The 22,528-nt window shown below is 27.6% G+C and overlaps 11 protein-coding genes across 11 annotated transcripts, besides 12 other annotated features; 5 read left to right on the top strand and 6 right to left on the bottom strand.

Moving 5' to 3' along the window:
• Window positions 1-261: 261 nt before the first annotated feature.
• Window positions 262-334: a sequence feature (AT_rich).
• Window positions 335-388: 54 nt separating this feature from the next.
• EDI_129550 (uncharacterized protein) lies at window positions 389-3,127 on the top strand (the record flags this gene model as incomplete). The annotated part of the gene is made up of 1 exon (XM_001741363.1): window positions 389-3,127. The coding sequence occupies one exon, from the start codon at window positions 389-391 to the stop codon at window positions 3,125-3,127; it is 2,739 nt and encodes a 912-aa protein (XP_001741415.1).
• Window positions 3,128-3,164: 37 nt separating this feature from the next.
• Window positions 3,165-3,255: a sequence feature (AT_rich).
• On the bottom strand, window positions 3,246-3,938 carry EDI_129560 (uncharacterized protein; the record flags this gene model as incomplete). The annotated part of the gene is made up of 1 exon (XM_001741364.1): window positions 3,246-3,938. One exon carries the CDS (start codon window positions 3,936-3,938, stop codon window positions 3,246-3,248), a length of 693 nt encoding a protein of 230 aa, XP_001741416.1.
• A 153-nt stretch (window positions 3,939-4,091) lies between these two features.
• Window positions 4,092-4,131: a sequence feature (AT_rich).
• Window positions 4,123-5,751, bottom strand: EDI_129570 (elongation factor 2 kinase, putative; the record flags this gene model as incomplete). Its single annotated transcript, XM_001741365.1, has 1 exon — window positions 4,123-5,751. One exon carries the CDS (start codon window positions 5,749-5,751, stop codon window positions 4,123-4,125), a length of 1,629 nt encoding a protein of 542 aa, XP_001741417.1.
• Window positions 5,473-5,493: a sequence feature (AT_rich).
• Window positions 5,752-5,836: 85 nt separating the features above from the next.
• On the bottom strand, window positions 5,837-6,727 carry EDI_129580 (uncharacterized protein; the record flags this gene model as incomplete). The annotated part of the gene is made up of 1 exon (XM_001741366.1): window positions 5,837-6,727. The coding sequence occupies one exon, from the start codon at window positions 6,725-6,727 to the stop codon at window positions 5,837-5,839; it is 891 nt and encodes a 296-aa protein (XP_001741418.1).
• A 333-nt stretch (window positions 6,728-7,060) lies between these two features.
• EDI_129590 (uncharacterized protein) lies at window positions 7,061-8,209 on the top strand (the record flags this gene model as incomplete). Its single annotated transcript, XM_001741367.1, has 1 exon — window positions 7,061-8,209. One exon carries the CDS (start codon window positions 7,061-7,063, stop codon window positions 8,207-8,209), a length of 1,149 nt encoding a protein of 382 aa, XP_001741419.1.
• A 357-nt stretch (window positions 8,210-8,566) lies between these two features.
• On the bottom strand, window positions 8,567-11,300 carry EDI_129600 (protein phosphatase 2C, putative; the record flags this gene model as incomplete). The annotated part of the gene is made up of 2 exons (XM_001741368.1): window positions 8,567-10,852; window positions 10,896-11,300. The coding sequence occupies 2 exons, from the start codon at window positions 11,298-11,300 to the stop codon at window positions 8,567-8,569; spliced, it is 2,691 nt and encodes an 896-aa protein (XP_001741420.1).
• Window positions 10,621-10,673: a sequence feature (AT_rich).
• Window positions 10,854-10,890: a sequence feature (AT_rich).
• An 11-nt stretch (window positions 11,301-11,311) lies between the features above and the next one.
• Window positions 11,312-11,373: a microsatellite.
• A 59-nt stretch (window positions 11,374-11,432) lies between these two features.
• Window positions 11,433-11,520: a microsatellite.
• Window positions 11,521-11,618: 98 nt separating this feature from the next.
• Window positions 11,619-13,196, bottom strand: EDI_129610 (myotubularin, putative; the record flags this gene model as incomplete). Its single annotated transcript, XM_001741369.1, has 1 exon — window positions 11,619-13,196. The coding sequence occupies one exon, from the start codon at window positions 13,194-13,196 to the stop codon at window positions 11,619-11,621; it is 1,578 nt and encodes a 525-aa protein (XP_001741421.1).
• Window positions 13,197-13,276: 80 nt separating this feature from the next.
• Window positions 13,277-13,321: a sequence feature (AT_rich).
• A 466-nt stretch (window positions 13,322-13,787) lies between these two features.
• Window positions 13,788-13,831: a sequence feature (AT_rich).
• Window positions 13,832-13,855: 24 nt separating this feature from the next.
• Window positions 13,856-15,391, top strand: EDI_129620 (uncharacterized protein; the record flags this gene model as incomplete). The annotated part of the gene is made up of 1 exon (XM_001741370.1): window positions 13,856-15,391. The coding sequence occupies one exon, from the start codon at window positions 13,856-13,858 to the stop codon at window positions 15,389-15,391; it is 1,536 nt and encodes a 511-aa protein (XP_001741422.1).
• A 447-nt stretch (window positions 15,392-15,838) lies between these two features.
• Window positions 15,839-15,977: a sequence feature (AT_rich).
• A 309-nt stretch (window positions 15,978-16,286) lies between these two features.
• EDI_129630 (uncharacterized protein) lies at window positions 16,287-17,561 on the bottom strand (the record flags this gene model as incomplete). Its single annotated transcript, XM_001741371.1, has 2 exons — window positions 16,287-16,395; window positions 16,420-17,561. 2 exons carry the CDS (start codon window positions 17,559-17,561, stop codon window positions 16,287-16,289), a joined length of 1,251 nt encoding a protein of 416 aa, XP_001741423.1.
• A 32-nt stretch (window positions 17,562-17,593) lies between these two features.
• Window positions 17,594-18,440, top strand: EDI_129640 (uncharacterized protein; the record flags this gene model as incomplete). Its single annotated transcript, XM_001741372.1, has 2 exons — window positions 17,594-18,037; window positions 18,093-18,440. 2 exons carry the CDS (start codon window positions 17,594-17,596, stop codon window positions 18,438-18,440), a joined length of 792 nt encoding a protein of 263 aa, XP_001741424.1.
• A 66-nt stretch (window positions 18,441-18,506) lies between these two features.
• Window positions 18,507-21,338, top strand: EDI_129650 (uncharacterized protein; the record flags this gene model as incomplete). The annotated part of the gene is made up of 2 exons (XM_001741373.1): window positions 18,507-18,677; window positions 18,747-21,338. The coding sequence occupies 2 exons, from the start codon at window positions 18,507-18,509 to the stop codon at window positions 21,336-21,338; spliced, it is 2,763 nt and encodes a 920-aa protein (XP_001741425.1).
• A 934-nt stretch (window positions 21,339-22,272) lies between these two features.
• Window positions 22,273-22,299: a sequence feature (AT_rich).
• Window positions 22,300-22,528: the final 229 nt, after the last annotated feature.

The raw sequence follows: 22,528 nt of genomic DNA on the forward strand, positions 1-22,528 counted from the left end.
TTACTGAGTTAAAAAGTAAGTATTCAGCCACATAAAACTTGTTATCTGAGTTGTATATATTAGAAAAAAAGGTTTTAAAAATAATCGAATTGTTTCCTCAGATATAATGACATAATGAAACTGAGAAATTAATAGAATAAAACCCCCTTTGTACATAATTTTCATTTTAAGATTCTGGATTGAGTTGATGAATAGGAATATTCTACTTTTATTTTATCACAAAAAAGAATCTTTCATTTTAGTTAAGTTGTGGAAGAGTTCTAATTTTTTTAGAAAAAGTATAAAATAAAAAAAATAATATATAATAGTTATATAAAACAATTTTGAAATAATTCATAAATCAGAAAAAATGAAAAGAAACTAAAAAACTCATCCATAACAGAAAAAGATGAATAGGTACAACATTGAAGGAAAACATCCTCTTATAGAAGATCAACGATCAAACAAGAGAAGAGGTAAAGAAGATAATAAAAAATGGGGAGAATTAGTTCCATTAAATGATAACTGTAAATATCCACCTGTAGAGTTAAATAGTAAGGTATATTCATTTTCAAAGAGTAGTGGGTTAACGGTTGGGGTTGAGTGTAATTTTTTATATGATGAGGACAGAAAAAAAGGATATTTAGAAGTAGTATCACAACTTGGATGTGTGTATGTTAACCAGAAACCAATCAGAAAAGGAAGAGATAGAGAAAAAGTTATTTTAGAAGATGGAAATGAAATAGGCTTTTATTTTAGTGAAACTTATTTATTTAAATTTCATTATTGTGATGGTACAACAATATTACATCCAATGAGAGAAGACGTTTTAGCAGAACAACCTAGACAAATAAATAAACGGTTTCAAACTAAGACTATTAGACCAATTCAAACACCAAGTATTGCTGAACTTTCAGAACGTCTTATATATAAACCAAATCAAACACAAACTAATCAAACAGAACAAATTTGGCAATTTATTCCAGAAAATATCCAACAACAACTTCGTTCTGAATTTGCGTTTTGTCTTTCTTCTACACCAGAAGAAGCAATTTATTCTCGTATTCCATCATTAAGTAGAACCTTACTATTAACAACACCAAATGGTACTGAGTTATTTGTTAGTAGGTTATTAAAAAGAATAGCAAATGAAATGAATGTTCCTCTTTTAGAAATTGATTGTACATTGCTTGGAGCAGTAGACGGTGTTGAACAAGAGTGTATAAAGAATTTCCAATATGGTGATCGTGTTAAGTATATTGGAAAAGGAAAATATTCCAACGAAGAACAATTAGGTAAGATTGGGACTGTATTATTTGTTGCAAATGGTAAAGTTGCTGTAAACTTTGAAAATACACCAAACGGACATAGTGGAGCCTTTGTAGAAATTGATATGTTAGGTGGAGTAGATGAAGAAGTACCTAACCAAGACAGAAGATTAATAGGGAGATTACCTGAAATATTAAAAACATATCCTCAATTAATTGTTGTATTACAAAAAGTAGATGTTATCATGCAATTAAAAAATGATGTTTCCACAGAAATTAGAACATTTATTAATGATTTTAAAAAACGTAATGAAGGTATTCTTGTTGGATGTAATGCTAATGCACCACCTCCTAAATCATCTCATTCAAAACAAATTGCACAAGTAGATCAAGGTATTTGTATGTTTAGTGAGAAGGAAATTAAGATGGTAGACGCATATGGAATTAAAGGTCAACAACATGGAAGAAGTATTTTTAAAACTTTACAGAAGATGTTTGGTAATTCAATTACTATTCAAACCCCAACTGGAGAAGAAGCTCGTTCATGGTGGATTATGATGCAAGAAGATTCTAAACAAATGTCTGCTTCTATTTCTAAACGGTCAATCAAAAATGAGTTATTAAAACATGGACTTGAAATGGAAAAAATTGATGACTCAGAATTACAACTAGATTTAAAAGAGGAAGATGTTGAAAAGATTGTAGGTTGGGCATTTGTTCATGAAATAGAAAAGAGACCAGATAAAAATATTCGAACAATTTCTAAAGAATCTATTATGAGTGCTATTGCTATGCAAATGCAATTAAATCCAGTAAAAGATGTTGTTGACACATTAGAAGCAGAAAACGAATTTGAAAAGAAATTAATGAATGATGTTATTCGTGCAGGTGATGTTGATGTTTCTTTTGATGACATTGGGGCATTAGAAAAAGTTAAAGAAACTTTGTATGAATCTATTACATTACCATTATTAAGACCAGAACTCTTTAAGAAAGGATCTCTTACTAAACGTAGTAAAGGAATTCTTTTCTTTGGTCCACCAGGGACTGGTAAAACTATGTTGGCCAAAGCTGTTGCTAAAGAGAGTAAAGCTAATTTTATTAACGCATCACTATCATCACTCGAATCAAAATGGTTTGGAGAAGCTGAAAAATTTGTTAAAGCATTATTTTCATTGGCAGCCAAATTATCCCCATGTGTCATTTTTATTGATGAGGTTGATGCATTATTAGGTAAAAGAACCTCACAGAATGAAAACGAAACATTGAGAAAGATGAAAAATGAATTTATGACATTATGGGATGGTCTAAAATCACAAAACCTTGAACAGATTATTGTACTTGGAGCAACAAATAGGCCATTTGATTTGGATGATGCTATCTTAAGAAGATTCAGTAGAAGAATTCTCGTTGATCTTCCAACAAAAGAAGACCGTGAAAATATATTAAAGATTATATTAAAAGGAGAGAAAACAGATTGTGATATTAGTAAAATAGCTGAAAAAACACCAGGATATTCTGGTTGTGATTTGTTTAATTTATGTTGTGCTGCTGCTATGAGACCAATTCGAGATTATATTGCAAAGGAAAATAAAGAAAAAGAACGAATAGAACAATTAAAGAAAGAACAAAAAGAAATGGAGTCTAAAGGAATAAAACCTTCTCCATTTATCAAAGTGGAAGAATTTGTTAATCCAACTATAGAAATCGCTAAAGAACAAATCCGTGCTGTAAATGATAATGACTTCTTTGAAGTACTTAGTACAATGAACCCTAGTACTAACAAAGACTCACCATTTTTGACTGAAATTAGAAATTGGAATGAACAGTTTGGTGAAAATAAACAAGGCAATAATGAGATTGTTTCATATTTCATTTAACAATTATCACAATAAGTAATTGATTTGTTGTAAATCCTTTTATATTAAGTTATTTTTTTTATATAAAGAATTAACTTGACTTATTACTAATTTTAATTAAAGAAAAGTTAATAATTAATTAAATTAATGGATCTTTTGTTGAAAAACATCCAAAAGAATTTTGAAGTTGGTGTTCATGTTCTATTCTAACATCAGTCAAAGAGATGCCTGGGAAATATTTCATCAAATAAGGCTCAGCTAATTTACCAGTTAAGAAAACTAATTGATGGTTTTTTGGTTTACCTAGAAATTCAACAGTATGAGAAATTTTTTCATCACACTCATCAGATAAAAATGGAGGGTCTACAATTATCAAATCAAATTGGTGGTGATACTCTTCTTTTAGCATTGTTGGCTTTTTATAATCATAAAATGAAAAATTAATTCCAAATACTTGAAAACGAGTATCATACTCAAATAATACAAATTCAGCATTTGGAACTTTTTCTTTGTTTCTAATATAAGCACGATATATTGAAGGTGTTGACACACATGCTACTTTACAATTTTCTATAGAATTAACATAATTAGCAATATAATCAATCACCCTATTTCCAGTTGCCTTGTCATACCAGAATTGAGATAATTCCCAATCTTCTTCAATCAATGGAAAACCATCTTCATCAATTTTTGGTTCTTCTACAGCACCTTCAAAAACTTCATTTAAAGCTTTGATAGTATCAAATCTAAATCCATAATATTTTTCATTTCCTTGTTCATCAATAGAACCAGAACTTGAGCTAATGGGAGAACTTGAGCTTGATTCAGACATATTCCAACTTTTTATCATTTTTATTAAGTTTTATTCTTTTTATTTTGAAAAAAAAGGGTGAGTTGTCTAATATTTTATCTATTTCAAATTTATTCTTTGTAACTTTTTTAACATTGTCGTTAGTGTTAGGTGGTGACACGTTATTAGTGTTAGTAATAAAATGAATTAAATTAAAAAGAATAAATTATTTATAGAGCTCAGTTGGTTGGAAAGGATGAGGAGGTAATTGTAATGTTGTACAGTACTTATTACATTTGTGGGTTATAAAAAATTGATTTATTCCTGTATTCCCAAGATTAGTAAATGCAAAGAAATAAGGGGACAAAAATTGATGATGAATTGCTGGGTCTGTCAGTTCATATAAATTCTTTTCTTTATTAAATATACCTTGAAGATCAGTGATAATGAAAGACTTTTTTGAAATAAAGTAAGAAAAATGAGAGAAACACTGCATGGTATAACTATAGTTACAATAATTAACATCTGAGTTATTTGAATTGTACTTTTCAAAATTTCCAACTAACGGTTGTTCGATAAACCATATTGTTTTGTCTACTGCCATTTTTTCAATTTCATTAATACTGATTTTTTTTGAATCAAAGAATTTTCTTCTGAGTGAAGATGTTCTTGGAGTTTCAATAAATAATTTTAAAGGAATAAAAGAAACTCGCTTAATAGAGTCAAGTTCATTTCCTTTTTTTTGTTCATTTTCTTTTTTTCTGTTTTCATTTGAATCTAGCTCTTCTTTTCTTGTACGAATATCCAACATTGTAATTTCTTCAACTGTTTTTCCTTCTTTTAATAAACTGATATAAGACTCAAATAAACTACTAACATATTGACATTGAAGGTGCATAGCAACCATATCAACATAACTCTCAAATCCCATCATATTTTTGGTTTTAAATTGTTTGATGATAATTTCCTTTTTATCCATATCAAATCCATGAAAGGCAATTCTCACAGAACCAACTCCAAAAGGAACGTCTGCCATATTAATTTCTCCAGAATGACACATCCCAAATTCTGGACACATCTCGAATTCTGGACTCTCTGTTTCATTTTGCTGAAGATCAACAAAAATACCATGATGACATTCACACTCTTCAAACTTTGGTTTTTTTTTGGTTGTTGACCATTCATAATTCCCATTAATAAAATGGCAATGCCTCGAAGAACATTCGTCTGAAAAACAACGTGAAAACATTGAATTTAAAAATGGAGGAGAAGCAAAGAAATTTTTTACAAAAGGAATTGAACGATATGGATGATGTACATCATTAAACATTAAACAATAATAATCGTATTGATCATTCAACATTTGATGAGGTTGTTCACATACTGAATTTGAATAACAAAAGTGAATTAATCCAATTTTTGATTTAACAGTTGTTTTTATTTCTTTAATTCTTTTATAAACAAATCCAATTTCTAATTGAGAATGTTTTTTTTTAATCATTGAACTATCGTAAAACATCTGAAACTTATTTTCATCTTGTAACAGGTTTATCAAATCATCTCCTGTTAATTCTTGAATTTTATTATAATTATAATACAAAATTCTCATCGTTAAATCTTTAGGTCTTTCATCATAAACAAGTTTTAACTTTTCTCTTAAACTTTCAATCTGGTCTTTTTCCAATAGAGCCATTTCCACAATTATAATTATTAAATCTACTCTCATCTTCCTAACCATTTCATGAAAATCAAGTTCTTCATGAATAGAGTCATTTAACTCTTTAAGCCTTTGCATCTCTTTGAACTCTTTCACTTTTTGGGCTTTTTTAATTCCTGATTCAATAATTTTTAACATCGAATGATGTTTTTCTCTTAAATTTTTAAGATCATTTTTCTTTTATAGGTTAAACCAAATTAAATACTAACATTAAGTATTATGATTATTTTTTTGTTGGCTTTAACTGGTCTTTAGCTCGTAGAACTTCATTAAGTGAAATTTTTGTTCTATTACTTTCCAAATTGATTGTTTCTTTATTTTCCTGTGTTTCCTTTTGTGTTTTCACGTTCCCAAAAACTTTTGTAGCTTGATGAACTTTTTTCTTTGTAACTCTTCTTTTAGGAACATTAATCAATGTCGTTTCTTCATTTAGTAATTCTTCAATTTGTTCCTTTTGATTAACAGGTGATTGTTTCTTTTCTTGTTGTTGAGGTTTGATAACAACTTCAGACTGATACGTGTTGTGGTTTTTTAAACGATGTTTTTCTTCAGCTTCTTTATTGAGTTGTTCAATTTGTTTGGCAAGTGCAGAAATACTTTCTTTGGCATTTGTAGAAATTTTGATTGTCTTAGTTTTATTACATTCAGGCTTTGGGGTAATGGCCTTTGGCTTACTTTTACAACTTCCTGGGATTCTGACATTTGGAAAATGTATTTCTATTTTCTCTTCTTGTCTAGAAGGTTTTGAATAAATTAAAGAAGAAATTGCGTAAAGAAAATGAAGTAAAGAACCAAGAACGAAATATATAACAACAAGATTTTTTTTTTGGTTGACCACTGTAATAAAATGAAGTTTTATAAAGACTTGAGATAATAAAAGTAATGACATTAACCGTCTAAAAAAAGGGGAATAATCAAAAAGTATTGAAACAAAAATGATGCTGTCAAGAATAATTTCAAATAAACCAACCATTCCCCATCCACATCGGGCAACAAACTTATCGTTAACAAAAACATCAAATGGCCTTATGAAACATTCTTGATTCCCAAAGTCTTGAGTTTCAAAGAATGATATTATGCAACACAAAATAGCAAGAGGTATTAACTGTTTCATTTTTTATTTCTAGATAATTATTTAGTTCTTGCATTAGAGATGATTTTCAATCAGTTGATATTTTTATCAGAAAATAACGTTATATATCCTAAAAACTATTTATATCAATTACCTCAAAGAAAATAAGAAGAAAATAAGAATTCGAAAAGTTACTAGAAGAGATTGTAGAATGGATTATCTTTGTATAATTAAACTTTTTTAGCTATTTGTTTATTAATGTCGAAAATCAAATCAATTTTAATAAATTTTTTCTCCCCATTACTCCATGTATTACCAAAGGGATTCCCTAAAAGAAAGTTAATTCCATTGTTATTATTATCATTCCTTGAAAGTATGAATAAAAATTCTATTACATCATACGCTGGATTTCTTGTAGTAGATTTTCATGTAGTAGATACTAAAAACCAAGCTGGGTTCTATAGTGGAATTTTTGATTCAAGCTTCTACGCTGGGCAGTTTTTGTCATCATTTATTCTTGGGATTATGTCTGACACATTAGGTAGAAGACCTTTATTATTGTTTGGGTGCCTAGGTTCTATTATGTGTACATTATCTTTGGGCTTTTCATTCAACTATCCTTGGGCAGTTGCTTCTAGATTTTTATTAGGATTAGTTAATGGTAATTTAGGTGTGATTAATGCTTTTATGGGAGATCTTTCAACAAAAGAAAATAGAACTCAAGTCTTTGGATTAATTGGGTTAATGAATGGGTGTGGAATGATTGTAGGGTCTACTATTGGTGCTTATCTTTGTCGTCCTGCAATTCAATATCCGTCTGTTTTTGGAGATGTTCAATTTTTCCATACATTCCCATATATTCTTCCTAATGTGGTTTGTGTTTCATTAACACTCGTTGCCTTTATTTTATCAGTTATTTTCTTACAAGAACCAAGAGCCATTGAGAAGATGAATTGCAAGTGGTATGTTGTTATTAAAATCATTATAACTAAGGTTCTTGTTAGAATTAAAGATATGATTAAAATGTGTTTTTCTAAAGAGTACATTGGTATTTTAACTTGTTTTATGAATGCAGTTCTTCAATGCTCTTGTGGTATGGTTTGGGGAATGATTCCATTACTGATGATGGCATCTGTAGATGTTGGAGGTTTTGGTTGGGAAACAGCAGAAATTGGAACTTTCCTTTTAATCTCAGCTATTGGCATTATTATCACTCAACTATTTATTTATAAACCTATTGTTAATCTATTAAAGCCATTATGGACAAATAGACTTGGATCTGCAGGTTTATTTTTTATGTATAATGTTCCACCTTGTATCCATTACCTCTACCCATACGGAACATTATTATTATGGATTGTATTTGGGTTTTATAGTGCATCTTTACAAACAGTTATGCAGTTTGCATTATCTACTAATCAAGTATTAGTTGGTAATAGTGTCACAAAGAATTTAATGGGATCTCTATTTGGTCTTTCTCAAAGCTTACTTGCATTTTTAAGATTAATCGGTCCATTAGTATGATCCCCATTAGTTGCATGGACCCTAAAACACAAGTTCCCATTTAATATTCACTTTGCATTCTTTGTAGTTTCATTGATTGCTCTTCTTGTATTTATCCTGTCATGGTTTTTACCAAAGAGTATTAACGAACCTAAACCAGATGAACACGACTATAGTCAATTACCCAAAGACGAAGAAGCTATTGAAATGAAAGATGAACAACATAAAGAAGTTAGTGTGAATAAAGATACACAAGAAACAGTAAAAGAACAAACTCCAACTAATCAAGAAGAGCAAGATACAATAAACAAAAATTGAAATGATAATGTAATTGAAAATAAGTAATTGTTTACATAATTGTTTTTTTTTCAACTGATATTAAAAAGAGTTTTGGCAATTAAAAACAATGCAAGACATATTATCACTTGAAAACCTACAATATGCAGTATCAACAATGAGTTTTGCTAATTCTGTACAATTCATTTGTTCATTGGCCATAACTAAATTTCCAATTTCTTCATTACTGAAAACATCCCAAACTCCATCACAAGCACAAATAACAAAACAGTCACTAACTCTTCTTGGTACTTCAGAAAACTCAGGAATACAAGAAACAAATGTTTTACATTTAACATCTCCTATAGCCCTTGTAACAGAAATATATCCATTAACTTTTTCTTGGTCACTAATATAATTTCCAGTTTCTCTAATTCTTTGACGATCTTCTTGATAACTAGGTTTGTGGTCATGTGTTAATGCCTCGACTTCAATTCTACCTCCTCCGATATAATCAAAATTAACTTCTATTTGGTTTGTTATTTTAGATGAACCACCACTCCTTCCTAATTTACTTTTAAATGTTTTTTTTGGTAAGACTAATTTAGAAGGAGATTTTGGTTGTAATATTTGTTGAGTTTCATCACCTATTTCCTTCATTGGTATTGGACTAGTATCTGTTCTTCTAATAATAACTGCTCTTGAGTCTCCAATATTGGCAATTAAATAATGTGTTTTTGTTGAAGCAACAATTACAGAAGTAGCACCATCAGTCATATTATTTTGTTCCATTAGTGTGTTAATATTTTGGATAGCTGAGATGATTTCATTTTCAAAGATTTCTTTAGTCAAAGCTCTTCCTCGTAACTTTTCAAGTGATTTTTGAATTTCTTTTGAGATAAAACAACTTCCATAATCCCCACCATGTCCATCAAAAATTCCAAATAAACTACTTGCATCTCCAAAAAAATTATTTCCAACTAAAATAGAATCTTGCATGGATATTCTTCTTCCACAATATTCATATGACCCAATTCCATTACAAAACTTTTGGTTACAAATATTATCACAACCAAAAGTTTCAAACCGTTTAAGAGTATTTTCAATTCCTTTTTCTTTAAACACTAACTCAATTGGAATTCCTTTTATACTTCCTTTTTTAGTAATAGAAATACAAAGTTCATCATTTCCTTTAAAAGAATACCCTCTTCTAAGAGAAATGCCATGACAATACAGATTAGTAAGTTTTGGTAATTTACTAATTTTCTCCATTAATTTTTCTATTTTGATAATAGGATTATAACTTACATTGAGTTCAACCAATGAAGTAACTTTAGAAAAGTCACCAATACTCTTTAATTGATTATGAGAACAATCTAATAAAGTTAATTGGCTCATTGTTTCAACAGAAGATTTTTTTGACGTTAGAATAGAAAGCTTATTATTAGAAACATCTAACACTCTTAATTTTGAAGCTTGTTCTAATGAAAATGGTAGTTGAGTTAGATGACAAAATTGCATAACAAAAGATTGAAGATTAGCTAAAGGTAAGAATATAATTGTAGAAATTGGGTTAAATGAACATTCAAATTGTTCTAAATTTTTAAAGTTATTTAATAAGTTATCAGGTATTTCTCGTATTCCACAACCACTACAACACAATTGACGTAATTTAGTTAATGAAGAAATTTCAGTTGGTAATGTAAGAATTGGATTAAAAGAAATATTTAAAGATAATAAATTTGCACCAATAAGATCTAAATGTCTGATTTTATTATCACAGAGTATTAGTCTATTTATTAACGATCCATTTAAAGATGGAATTGATGTTAGTTTATTAAATGGAATTTGAAGAGCAGTAGATTTAGAAATATCTAAATTTAATACTGTTAGATTGTTATTTTCTAAATGAAAATCACATGATAAAGGTAGAAGAGGAGTTTGAGTCAGTGAACAATGTTTCATAGAAAAATTAACTAATGAAGTTAAATTGTTTAAAGTAGGTAATTCAAGAATATTTGGACAATTATCTAGGTTTAAAAGAGTTAGTAATGTTAATTTAGAAATTTCAGAATGAACAGAGTGAAGTTGAAGATTACTCTGAATATATAACTCTACTAAATTTGTCATGAATCCAATGTTTTTATGTATTCTTCTAATTTTATTATTATTAAGTTTAATTGATGTTAATGAAATAATATTATAAAATGATTTCTTTAATTCAGTAATATCATTCCATGACACATTAATTTCAGCAAGTAATTTTAATGTATTTAAATAATGAAGTCCTTTTGAAATATTATTATCTCTTAAATTTAATGAAGTTAAAGATGTACATGTTGATAGACATTCTGGAACACCAATTAATAAATTATTACTTAAATCCAACTATATATTAATAAAAAAAATTTATAAAAATAATATAACAAACATTCCGTAAATGACAACAATTTCTAAGAAATTCAATTTCTACTAATTTATTTGATATACAAACAAATTTTGTAAGATTTTCTAATGTTGATAAATTAAAATGCATGTCAAGAAAATGACATTGAGAAATAGTTAGTTCTTTAATTGAAGAAACCGATAATAATGGTTTAATTGATTTAATTGGGTTTAGTGATATATCAATAACTTGTAAAGGAATTGATATTGCTGGAATTTGTTCTATTTTATTTTTCCGAAGAAGAAGACATTCTAAATTTTTATATTCATTAATTTCATCAATATTACTGATACAATTATTTGTAACATTGATTGATTTTAATACAGTTAATCCCTTCTGTTTAGGGAGTTCTTTTAATTCCTTTCCAGCCGCATTGATTCTCTCACACATCAATCAAATAATCTTATCTTTCATCTCTAATCTTTTTTATTCTTATCTTTTTGTTTCTTTTCCCGATTTCTTTGGGTTCTTTTACTTGTACCATAGAATAACCACATTTTTTGTTTTTTCTCTTAAAAAAATTTTCTTTAATTCTTTTTTTGTTGATTCTTTTTTTTTGTTTTTCTATATTTATCTCGTTAATTTCTTAGTTCTTTCTTTGACTTTCTTTTAAGTTCTATTTCAAATTTGGGGATGTTTTTATTTAAACAAACAGAAATTTTCATTAAGCATATGTTCAAAAAATTTTGAAACAAACAAACGTTTTAATTAACACAAATTCAACTCGGCAATCTTGGGAAATGAATACCGTAAATAGTATTTTGTCCATAATGGGATTGTTAACAAGTTTTCTGAGATGGAGATTGGAGAAGTCACATCAAAGTTATAATTTCTAAATTTTGCTAGTTTCAATTCTTGAACTATTAAATCATATAACGATAGTGTCTTCCCGTCAACACACACTCTTCTTCTTTCTTTCTCTGAATTGAAAAGAAATGTATTACATTTTCCTGTATACAATTCATCTAAGATAAAAATGATTAGATCTTCTGTGATTTCTAAAGCAGTTGGATTTTGACGTATAATAGCCTCCACACAATGAATAAATAAAATAAATTCAACTGGCTCATTAGAGAAATAGTCATTATCTATACCAATATATTGAGCAAATGGATATCCCATTAAAACCCATTCTTTTTCAATTAATGCAATAAATCCTTTAATAGTTCTAAAATAATCATCACACAATATACAACATAAAGATGATATTATTGAACATATTCCAGTTCCGTCAATACAACTTATTGAAACAGAAATTCCATTCTTCATATATTCATAAATTAAAGATGCTTGTTTTAACATTAAAGAGATTGAAGATATCCATTTTATATTATCTATTTGTTTTAATATAACTTCTGGTTGATTAATATATTCTATAAATTGATGATAATATTTCATTAATGTCTTTCTATCAAAACAAGATATTTCTCTAATCTTCATAGATGGTAATAACGTTTTACATAAAGTTATTTTATCAACAAAATCCATTATAACTAAATTTTTCTTATTTGTAAAAGCAAATGGTATTTGTGTATCGTTATAACATCCTTTAATTGTTGCTGAATTTCTCATAAGAACATTTTTATATTTATTATCATACCACACTAATGCAGGGAATCTATTATAATACCTTCTTGAAGCAGATAATTTAATTTCTTCTTTTGAAACCTTAATTGGTAATATCATTTGTCTTGGATAACTGTCACAAATTTCATACCCTTCATTAAATGTTCGAACACACCATTCTTCAATACACCCTAAATGCATATAATATTCACTAATGTCATAAGCACTAATACTTTCTTTATATACAAGAAGACCTCTAAGATTCCAATTCCTAAGACCTCCAAAAATCCAATTGTATATCCCATCTCCTCTCCCTAATGTAATAACTTGAAAATCTTTACAAATAATTTTCCATTTTCCATTTGTATTTGTAAGATCTTTAATATTAATCATTGCAATATGTTCTTCTTTTTCGTTGTAGTTATGGGTTATAACTATACTCCCATTCTTTGCACTGGCTTTAAAATTTTCTCCAATAAAGGTATTTCTTCCATCATATTCTTGAGTTGGTGTTGGCGGAGAACAACTCTGAGTATAACTACTGTTAATTGTTGTAAAGTCAATAATACTTTTTGCTAATGGGGCGTTTGTTGTGGTTGTATGTCGATGTGGGGATAATACAACTGTATCATAAGTAGTAGGGGGTGTTGGGCTGAATGGCATAAGAGGGGAAGGTGGTGTCTCCTTATCAGAAATCATTGGGATAGTAGATTTAATCATCATATTAATCTCTTGATAACTTTTCTTTGTATAATAATTATTAGTTTTCTTTTACTATCCTATTAAATTTTTTTGATGACATTTTATTAACATAAATTATAATAAAATATGTTAATAAAAATTAAGACTTTTAAATGAAAAGGTCAGTCCATAAGAATAAACAAGCTATAGTGTCAAAAATTATATTCTTCTTGAAATAGCCCCATATCATATTTTTCATTTTACTATTATTGCTATGTATTTCTTAAATAACAATATTTAAAATGATCTTTAAGAAAAAAATACGTGATGAATATGAAAAATTATATTGAGTCATTTGGTTTAATTTTATGGAATACTATCATTACAAATCAAATAAAAAACAAAAAATGTGATTAACCCAAGAAATGAGACGTTATCTATGTGTTCAGTTCAATTTTGGTGAGAATTGTTTGGTTGAAAAGGAAGTCATAATATTAGCATAACTTTACAACAACTTTTTTTATCAAAAGAAATCAGTACATAAGTACATTATTTGACATGTTCTTTTGTTATTTTTTTTTTGATTAACAAGTTAATCAAGAGTAATTACGTATGTTCTATTAGATGAACTATATATGTTTTATTTTATATTTTTAGACTTTAAATTAATTTTAGATTCACACATCAGTCTTTAAGTTATGAAAAAAAGAAGTGTTGATTGTGATTTATTCAGTGAATTACAACAAAACGGAATTTTAAATGAAAAAGAACGATTAGAACTCTTTAACATTGGATGTACACCACTTCCTTTATGTGTGAGAGTTAATCAAAAAAGTAAATATCGAGATTTGTTACAAACTCTCTTTAATAAATCATGTGATGAAATGAAAGTGATTCAAAATCACAAAATTTTTATTTGGAATAATAACAAATCAATTAAGAAAGAAATTAAAGAAATTATTGACAATGCAGTGGAACGAAATTACTGTTATAGACAAGAATTATGTAGTATGTTTCCTCCATTAGTTATTGAGTCATTAATAAATAAGTACCATATTAATACTGTTCTTGATATTTGTGCCGCTCCAGGAAGTAAAACAAGTCAATTGGTAGAAAATAAAATATTGGTTACAGCGAATGATGTTGATCCAAAAAGAGTCCAAATATTAGCTCATAGATTAAATTGTTGGGGAAATGTAAATATATTAAACTGTTCTATAGATCAAATTAAAGGAAAATATGATTGTATTTTATGTGATGCACCATGCAGTGGAGATGGAACATTAAGAAAATCTTCAAATCCATGGTTTAAATGGAAATTAACTACTTCATTTGAAAACCATAGAATTCAACTTAAAATTGTTAGAGAATCATTAAAACATCTTAATGAAAATGGTATTATTATTTATTCCACTTGTTCAATGAATCCTATTGAAGATGAAGCTGTAATTCATTCAATATTAAAAGAATTTCAAGGAAGTATAGAACTTATTGATATTCACTCCATCATTCCAAATGGAAGAAATGGTGTTTCTATATGGAAAAAGTATGACACAATAAACTGTCCGGTTACTAGTTACCCTCCTCTTGAAGAATATCATTTAGAGCGTTGTGTAAGAATATTTCCTCAAGACTATAACTCAGGTGGATTTTTTATTGCTGCTCTAAGAATGAATAAAGGTATAAGCATAGCTTCTTCAGATGAAGATACAATGGAATATTTTGAGAAAGCCAATAAGGATAATATTTTATGGAATCAATTAAAAAATGAATTTGAATTACAACCTATTGAAAATAATATTATTATGAAAAAAGATAATTCGTTATATTCATGGTATAATGGAAATCCTATTTATCAATCAGTGTTTTGTGGATGTAAATTATTTGAACGAAGAAGAAAAGGTGATTACTCTCTGTCTTCATTTAGGTTATGTGAAGATGGGTTGTTTTTGGTTCAACCATTTATTAAGAAGAGACGAGTCAAACTGTCTTTAGAATCTTTCCTGAAACTTCAAGACCAACCAGTTCCGTTCAATTTATTCTCAACGGAAATTCAAAACGAGCTAAAAAAATGGAAAGAAGGGTCAATTATTATTGAAATTACTCAGAAAAACTGTAAATTGGATTCATTTTATTTTATTGGATGGATAGGTAAAACAACATTAAACCATAATATATCGAAAGAAGAATGGAAATTAATTCATCTTTTGTTGAAAGAGTCTATCAATAAATAAAATATCTGTAGGTTATGTAATGAGTTGGTATCTTTTTAGTATTACACTATTCTTATATGATAAACTAATTTTATTGATTTTCTAAAAAGTGTCTTTGCTTATAATTTTCATAATTCTAAAATTAATAACTTTGATGATAATGTTTAATGAAAAATTATAAAACCAGTATAGGTGTTTTTGTTTTAAACTAACTCTAATAAATTTATGAAACGCAAGATAATATTCTATGGAAATTAATCTGAGTTATAAATTAAGGTAATTTCATAGATTCTATTTTCTTTACACCCTTTAAAAAGTGTTCATAACAATAAAGAATTATTTTAATAACTCTCTTATTGTATAGGTATTTAAGTAATCAATTAAATAATAAACACAGTTTTAAAATTGAATTTATTTAACCTTCCTTAGAGAGGTCTTCATATAATTATATACTATAAACAAATGGTGAATAAATTCATATTAGAAATATAATTCAAAAATGTTTTATTGAATATTTATTATTAAAATTTTCTATTTAATTAAATAATAACTTACCAAATATTTTATTATATATAGCATAATGAAAGTTAATAAATATTTTTTATAAGGGTTTAAGTAAACAATTTAAATTTTATGTTATAACTCTGTCTTAGTTGTATAGAAGAAATTGAAATAATGGTTGTTTATATTAAAGCTCATCAAGATATTTTAATACACTCTTTTCTTTTAAACCTATATTGTTCTTCAATTAAACAAAATTCTATTAGTTATTTTTTCTCTTTTTCTTATTTAAGTTCTATACTTCTTTTTGAGTTGTTATATAATAAATTTAACATATATCACAAACAATTTTTAATTTTTTTCTCTTTAATTTACAAAGAAAAATAGTAGAAAAGTAAGGAAAGAAACAATTTGTTCATATTTGGTTTGTTAATTTATTATAAGTTTCTATTTTCCATCCCCAAAGCATATTTCCTATTGTAATGAATTCTTTCTTTTCTTCAGTGTTCCAATGATTAGTATATCTAGCGTTGAGTATGAATCTCTACTTAAATAAATTAATCACTAAAAAATTAAAAACAAACGCTAAGATAAATGAAAGGGCATGTGGAGGAAGGTCTTCCCATGGCTCCTCAAACAAAGGGAATGAGTCGTGCTCTTTTGTAAAAGAAGAAAGAAAAGAAACAAGAGATGCAACTTTAGCAGGATTCCAATTTCCTGTAATACCAGTCACAAATGCCCTAAACATTGGTTCTTCAGTCCTCATCCTCCACCGTTCCATTGCATCCAAAATTGTTCGAATAACTTCATTAAATGAAATTTTATTATTTTCAATGATATGGTTATAGATAGAAGCAAGTCTTACTCCAGCTTGAGTGTTTCTTCCAAGAACCATTACAATATCGTCATTATTTTCACTTTCTCCTCCAAAAGCAGTTAAAACTGCACCTTGGGTTCCACCGAAAATAATATTAAGGTCAGAAAGTAATTTATACATAGTACCAGATTCAGTTTTCATAATAGATTTTCTTCTTTTCATTTTATCTTGTATTTGAACTTCTTCTTGTCTAACAAGATGTCTACAGAAATAATTCCAAGCAAAGTTAGCAATCTCATCATCAGCCCAAGTAGTAATGCATTCTAAAAGAATATTATAAAAATATCTCTCACACGTATCTTTTCCAATGTTGTTCATAATTTGAATTAACTCTTTTGGAGGAACTTGTCTTTCATTTAAATGTTTACAAACATTAATTTCATTCTTAACTTCAGGCCATGACTTACCACAAAAAGGAATAGAAATAAGTTCTTCTTCTTTCTTTCTCTGTTCTTCAACTTTCTGAAGGGTTTTTATATGACTATTAATTGAATCAACCCAAGCAGCACCTATATCAGGAGTATCAGCAATAATTTCTTGATTTCTATGAACACTACAAATAACAATATTCATGAAGGTATCATCAATTATTTTAGCTTGAGACTTTGAGTTTAATTCAATAACTCCTTTTGGAGTAGAAGTTGGACTGGCACTACTAAAATAGTAAATAAATTCATTTTTGATAATAAAATATCTTTTTTTCCATGTATGGAAATCATATCCTTTTTTCTTTAACCAACCTTCACGAACACCAGGTTGAAGATCTTTCAAACGAGTCTTCTTGAAATTATTAAAATTTGGATGGTTACTCATTGAAGTAACTCAAAAATAAAGAAAACACAATTATGAGTTCAGTCGAGTGGTTGGAAAAAAATGGAAAGGAAAAATGGACAAAAGAATTATTTGATCAATACGTTGGTACTGAACATGGAAAATGGTGTGGTGTTATTGAAAGAATTATGGTTGGAAATAATTGGAGTTATAAAGTTAAAACAATGCAATTAATAAAAAATAATATTGAAAATGTTAATGACGAAAAATTAGCAATTACACTTTATCATTTTGTTGTTGGCGCTATTTTAGATCATTGTGATCAAGTAGTTAAAGAAGCTATTTTGTTATACAAATATATGTTACAATATTTAATATTTAGAAAAGTTAGTAATGATACTATTAAATTAATTTTAATTGAAATTGTTGTGAGTGAATGGAAAGAATTAAGATTCAATTGTTATGATGTTTTTTGCTTAGATTCATTAGATGACAGAATGATTTTATCATTATTTACTGTTTGTCATTTTAAACATAAAAATATTAATAAAACTTCTCACTCATTCTTATTAGCAATTTGTAACTATTTACCCATTAACAGACCAACTTGAAAAAGAACGTCTTATTAAAACTATAATATTATTATCACAACATTGTAGAGGTTCTTTTCAATGTTTTGAAAATGAATTTCCAAATAAACCTTTTGAACAATTTACTAATTACAAAGAGGTCTTTGTCTCTTTATTCCTTATGAACTATTCATCTTCTCTTGCTAATTCTTTTATTTCTAAATTCCTACAGTACCAATTAAATTCTCTTTCTCCAGAATTATGTCCACTACAAATTATACAAAGAGAGTTAACAAATTTACCACCTACAACAGTATTAGTAACATATATAGATTCAATTTCATCAAGTTAATCTCTCTATATCTTTATTTTTTGTTTTTTCTTTCCAAAAAAAATTTGAACTTAAAATATATGTTTTATGACCTCTATTGTGAAACAGGTACCTCACCTTTCTTTTAAATTAGTTAAATTTACTAGTGTCTTAGAAGAGTATTGGTCTGTAGTTGTTTTTCATGTTAGTGTAGAGTCTTCTAATGGAAGTTATACTTTATATAGAACATCTGAACAGCTAATAGGTATTCTCTGTTCTGTTTGTTTTTTATAGTTTTGTAGTCATAGAAAATATTAATTGGATCTGTTAGTACTAACATTTTTTTAGTGTATAAAAGGAATTGAACCTTTACCAATGGATAAAGACATTGAATGGTTGAAAAGTACTGAACCTTTATTTTATACTAAGAGATATCTCTTAATTTTTAATAAATGTATTGAAAAATTATTAGAGATTCCAGAATTTATGAAAGAGTTAAGGAAACAAAAATTATTAAGAAAAGACTTTCTTCCTCCTTTAAATTCACTTAAATTTACTAAAAAAGGAAAAGTTTTATTCCATAGAAATGATGACCCTGAAGATTTAATGATTAATGTAACTTTAATGTTATGTACATCTCAGTTACCATATCTTTATGTCTATATTACTAACAACCCTGTCAGTGTCCCTTATATAACCATACAACTACCTCCAATTTTAGTTCAATTATCTCAACAATCAAATGGCGCTTTTATAGTTCAGACACCTACACAATCATATACTTTTTATGTTTCAATGGTAGATGAAGCCAATAAATGGGTTCACTCAATTAATAAAAGTACAATCAGAACAATAATTTGTCCAAAGGGATTATTAGCTCTTGTAAATTCTCCTCGTTCATCTCCTAAATCAAGTAGAACACCAAGGAAGAATATGACTTCAAAAGAGTCAAATGGTATCTTATTATTAACATCATATAACAATGAAACAAATTCATTACAAAAGAAAATATTAAAAGATCAACTAAGATTAATGGCTACAATCAATATCACTGGACTTATTCAGACATTAAATGAACGACACGTTACAATGAAAATTGATCAACTAAAACAAGTATTAACTTTAGTATTATTTGGTGCAGAAATAACAACATTAGAAAATGTTATTGGTGAAATTGGATTCTTTTCAGAATCAGGTCTTGTTAATGAAACAATTGATATCAACGAGTTACATGGAAGTGTTATTTTTGCTTTAAAAGAAGATTCAAAAATCCCAAATTTACATGGATATTCAAGAAATTTAGATGGTAAAGAAAAAAGTCATATTCTTTTGGCTATTAACAGAATGTCTTCTTCTCAAAATGAAAACAAATGTAATATAGAATATCCATTATTTCCAGGAGAAAATATCATAAGTATTATTCCTGAAACAATTCATCTTCATTTTAATCAAACAAAGAGTAGTGTACAACCAATCTTTGGTACGGTTATTGTAACTACTGCTCGTTTTATATTTAAACAACAAAAACAATTGTTAGAGATAGACAAATCAAAAGATCTTCTTAGAACTTCTGAACATTGTTCTGGTACATTTCATATTCCAGTTCCATCAATTAAAAAAATTAAAGTGAGAAGTATTGAATTGGAGTCAATAAAAAAATTTTATACTTTGTTGATTATCACAAAATACTTCAATTATTTCTATATTGGTTATTTCACTGATGAAGCTCAAGCATTAAAATTACAAGAAACATTATTAAGTCTAATAGAAAAGAATGCCCAGATAGAATTATTCTCTATGGGTGGACCAATAGAAGATCGAATGAAATTGATTAGAGAAGATTTTACAAGACTCAAGATTGAAAAATACCCTGCATTAAAAGTATGGATTCAACAACTTTGTCCAACATATCCTCCTTGTGTTGTTATACCTTCAATATTTAATGAAGAAGAACTACAACAATGTATACAATTTAGGAGCAAAGGAAGAATTCCTATTGTTTCTTGGATATCTGAAGGAAATGGATTATTAGTTAGAAGTAGTCAACCTGCAACAGGTATTACTTCTTCTAGAAGTAAAATTGATGAACAAATGTTAACTGAATATGCCATGATGAGTCGAACACATTCAATCAAAATTTATGATGCACGACCAAAATTAAATGCTAACGTAAACAGAGTAAAGGGAATGGGAAGTGAAAATATGAAGAATTATGGTAATGCCACAATAACATTTCTAAATATTGATAACATCCATAAAATGAGAGACGCTGAAGATGGATTGTTTACTATAACCGAATCACCTTTAAGTGAAGAAAATAAAAGTATATGGTTAAAACATATTAAAAAGATTATTAAAGGTGTTTGTGAACTTTGTACTAGTATTATTAATGGTAATAGTGTTCTAGTTCATTGTTCAGATGGGTGGGATAGAACAAGTCAACTAACATCATTAACAATGATTATAATGGACCCTTATTATCGTACTTTTAAGGGGTTTGAAACAATAATTGAAAAAGAGTGGAGTTTAAGTGGTCATAAATTTAGTGATAGATGTAGACACTTAAATGGATCACAAAGTATTTCTGAAACTTCACCTATATTTTTACAATTTATTGATAGTGTTTATCAACTCTATTCATTATTTCCAAATGAATTTGAATTTAATGAAGTTTTCTTAAAAGAATTACTCTTTCAATTATATTCTTGTTATTTCTGTAACTTCCGCTTTAATTGCTGGAATGAATTTAATTCTTTTGGGAACCGAGTAATGAACTTTTATTCTTTCCTTGATTCTGAAGAAGAAATTTTATTTGGTTTTAGTAATGAATTATTTAATCCTCAATCTAAAGTGTTATCTCTAGATATCATTAAACAGAAACAACCTATATTTTGGTATAATTATTATGGGGGTTATTCAAAAACCCACAATTACATGTAATTTTGATTATTGTTTTGATTTGGATTATTTTCTAAATAAAAAAGTCAAAAAAATAAGTTCCAAAAAAAAAAGGAAAAAAAGCTAATAGAGGGCAGATTGAAAGGAGGTTTTTTCTTTTTTTCTTATTCTTCTTCAAAACTAATAAATTACTTCATAATGATTGGATTTAAATTACGTGAAGTTCATCGTACATTATTATGTAAAATGATTAGTATAACAACTTGTATCGCATTAGTCATTTCTTTATATATATTCTTTTTTCAATTTGTATTTGCTTTAGATAAAGATTTAATCAATAATACAACTGTTTGTAAACCTTCTTTAAGAATTGAAACAGACATTTATTTTATTAGCTCTCTCTTCACAAAAACAATATACAAAATCCTGAAGGGACATGTCAATCTGATCCATATAAACATTACATTCCATTCTCTTTAACTTTAGAAACAGAAGACGAGACTTATTCTTTTTGGTGTTCTCCCTACATTCATTACCAAGTATTTGTATTGTGTTTTGGTTGGTTATTAAATTCGGGATTTATTGCATTTTGTTATATATATACTATTATATTTCATTACAACACAAATAAACAATTATTTATTTCTTCAATATATTGTGGCTTTCTCGGGGCGTGTGGTATTTATGACATTATTAATTGGACACAAACACAGAAATTCTGTACAGAAATTGTACCACATATAACATACGGACAACCCTTAAAATCATTTAAGTGCCAAAGCACATCATATCTTGTTTTTGCGATATCTGAATTAGTATGTTCTATAATGATTATCTTAAACTACATTGTATTATCATATTTTTATAATAAATATTCTAAACAAAACGTTTTCTCTTTTACTTCTGCTGTTGTTATTAATGATGATGAAGCTCCAATAGGAAGTCCAATAATCACTGATAAACAATAATTGAATACTTTTTATATTTTTTATTAATTTTATTTGTCATGGTTTATAAAACAAAGATCAAAAGAAATAAAAATTAAAGAATTGTGGATGAGGTGTGCCATTACTTTTATTTAACAAAATTTGTTTAACCAATACAACCCCTCTGCTAGAGAAGAAGTTTGAGATTGTGAAGCAGAAGAGACATAATCATCTCCAAAAGGTAAGCAAGAAGTTCTTTCAAATGGGATAGGATTAATAGTTCGTTGGGGGTATGAACAATCTTCG

This window comes from Entamoeba dispar, genomic scaffold, assembly GCF_000209125.1.
Source record: "Entamoeba dispar SAW760 scf_1105229463703 genomic scaffold, whole genome shotgun sequence".
NCBI classification, from domain to species: Eukaryota; Evosea; order Mastigamoebida; family Endamoebidae; genus Entamoeba; species Entamoeba dispar.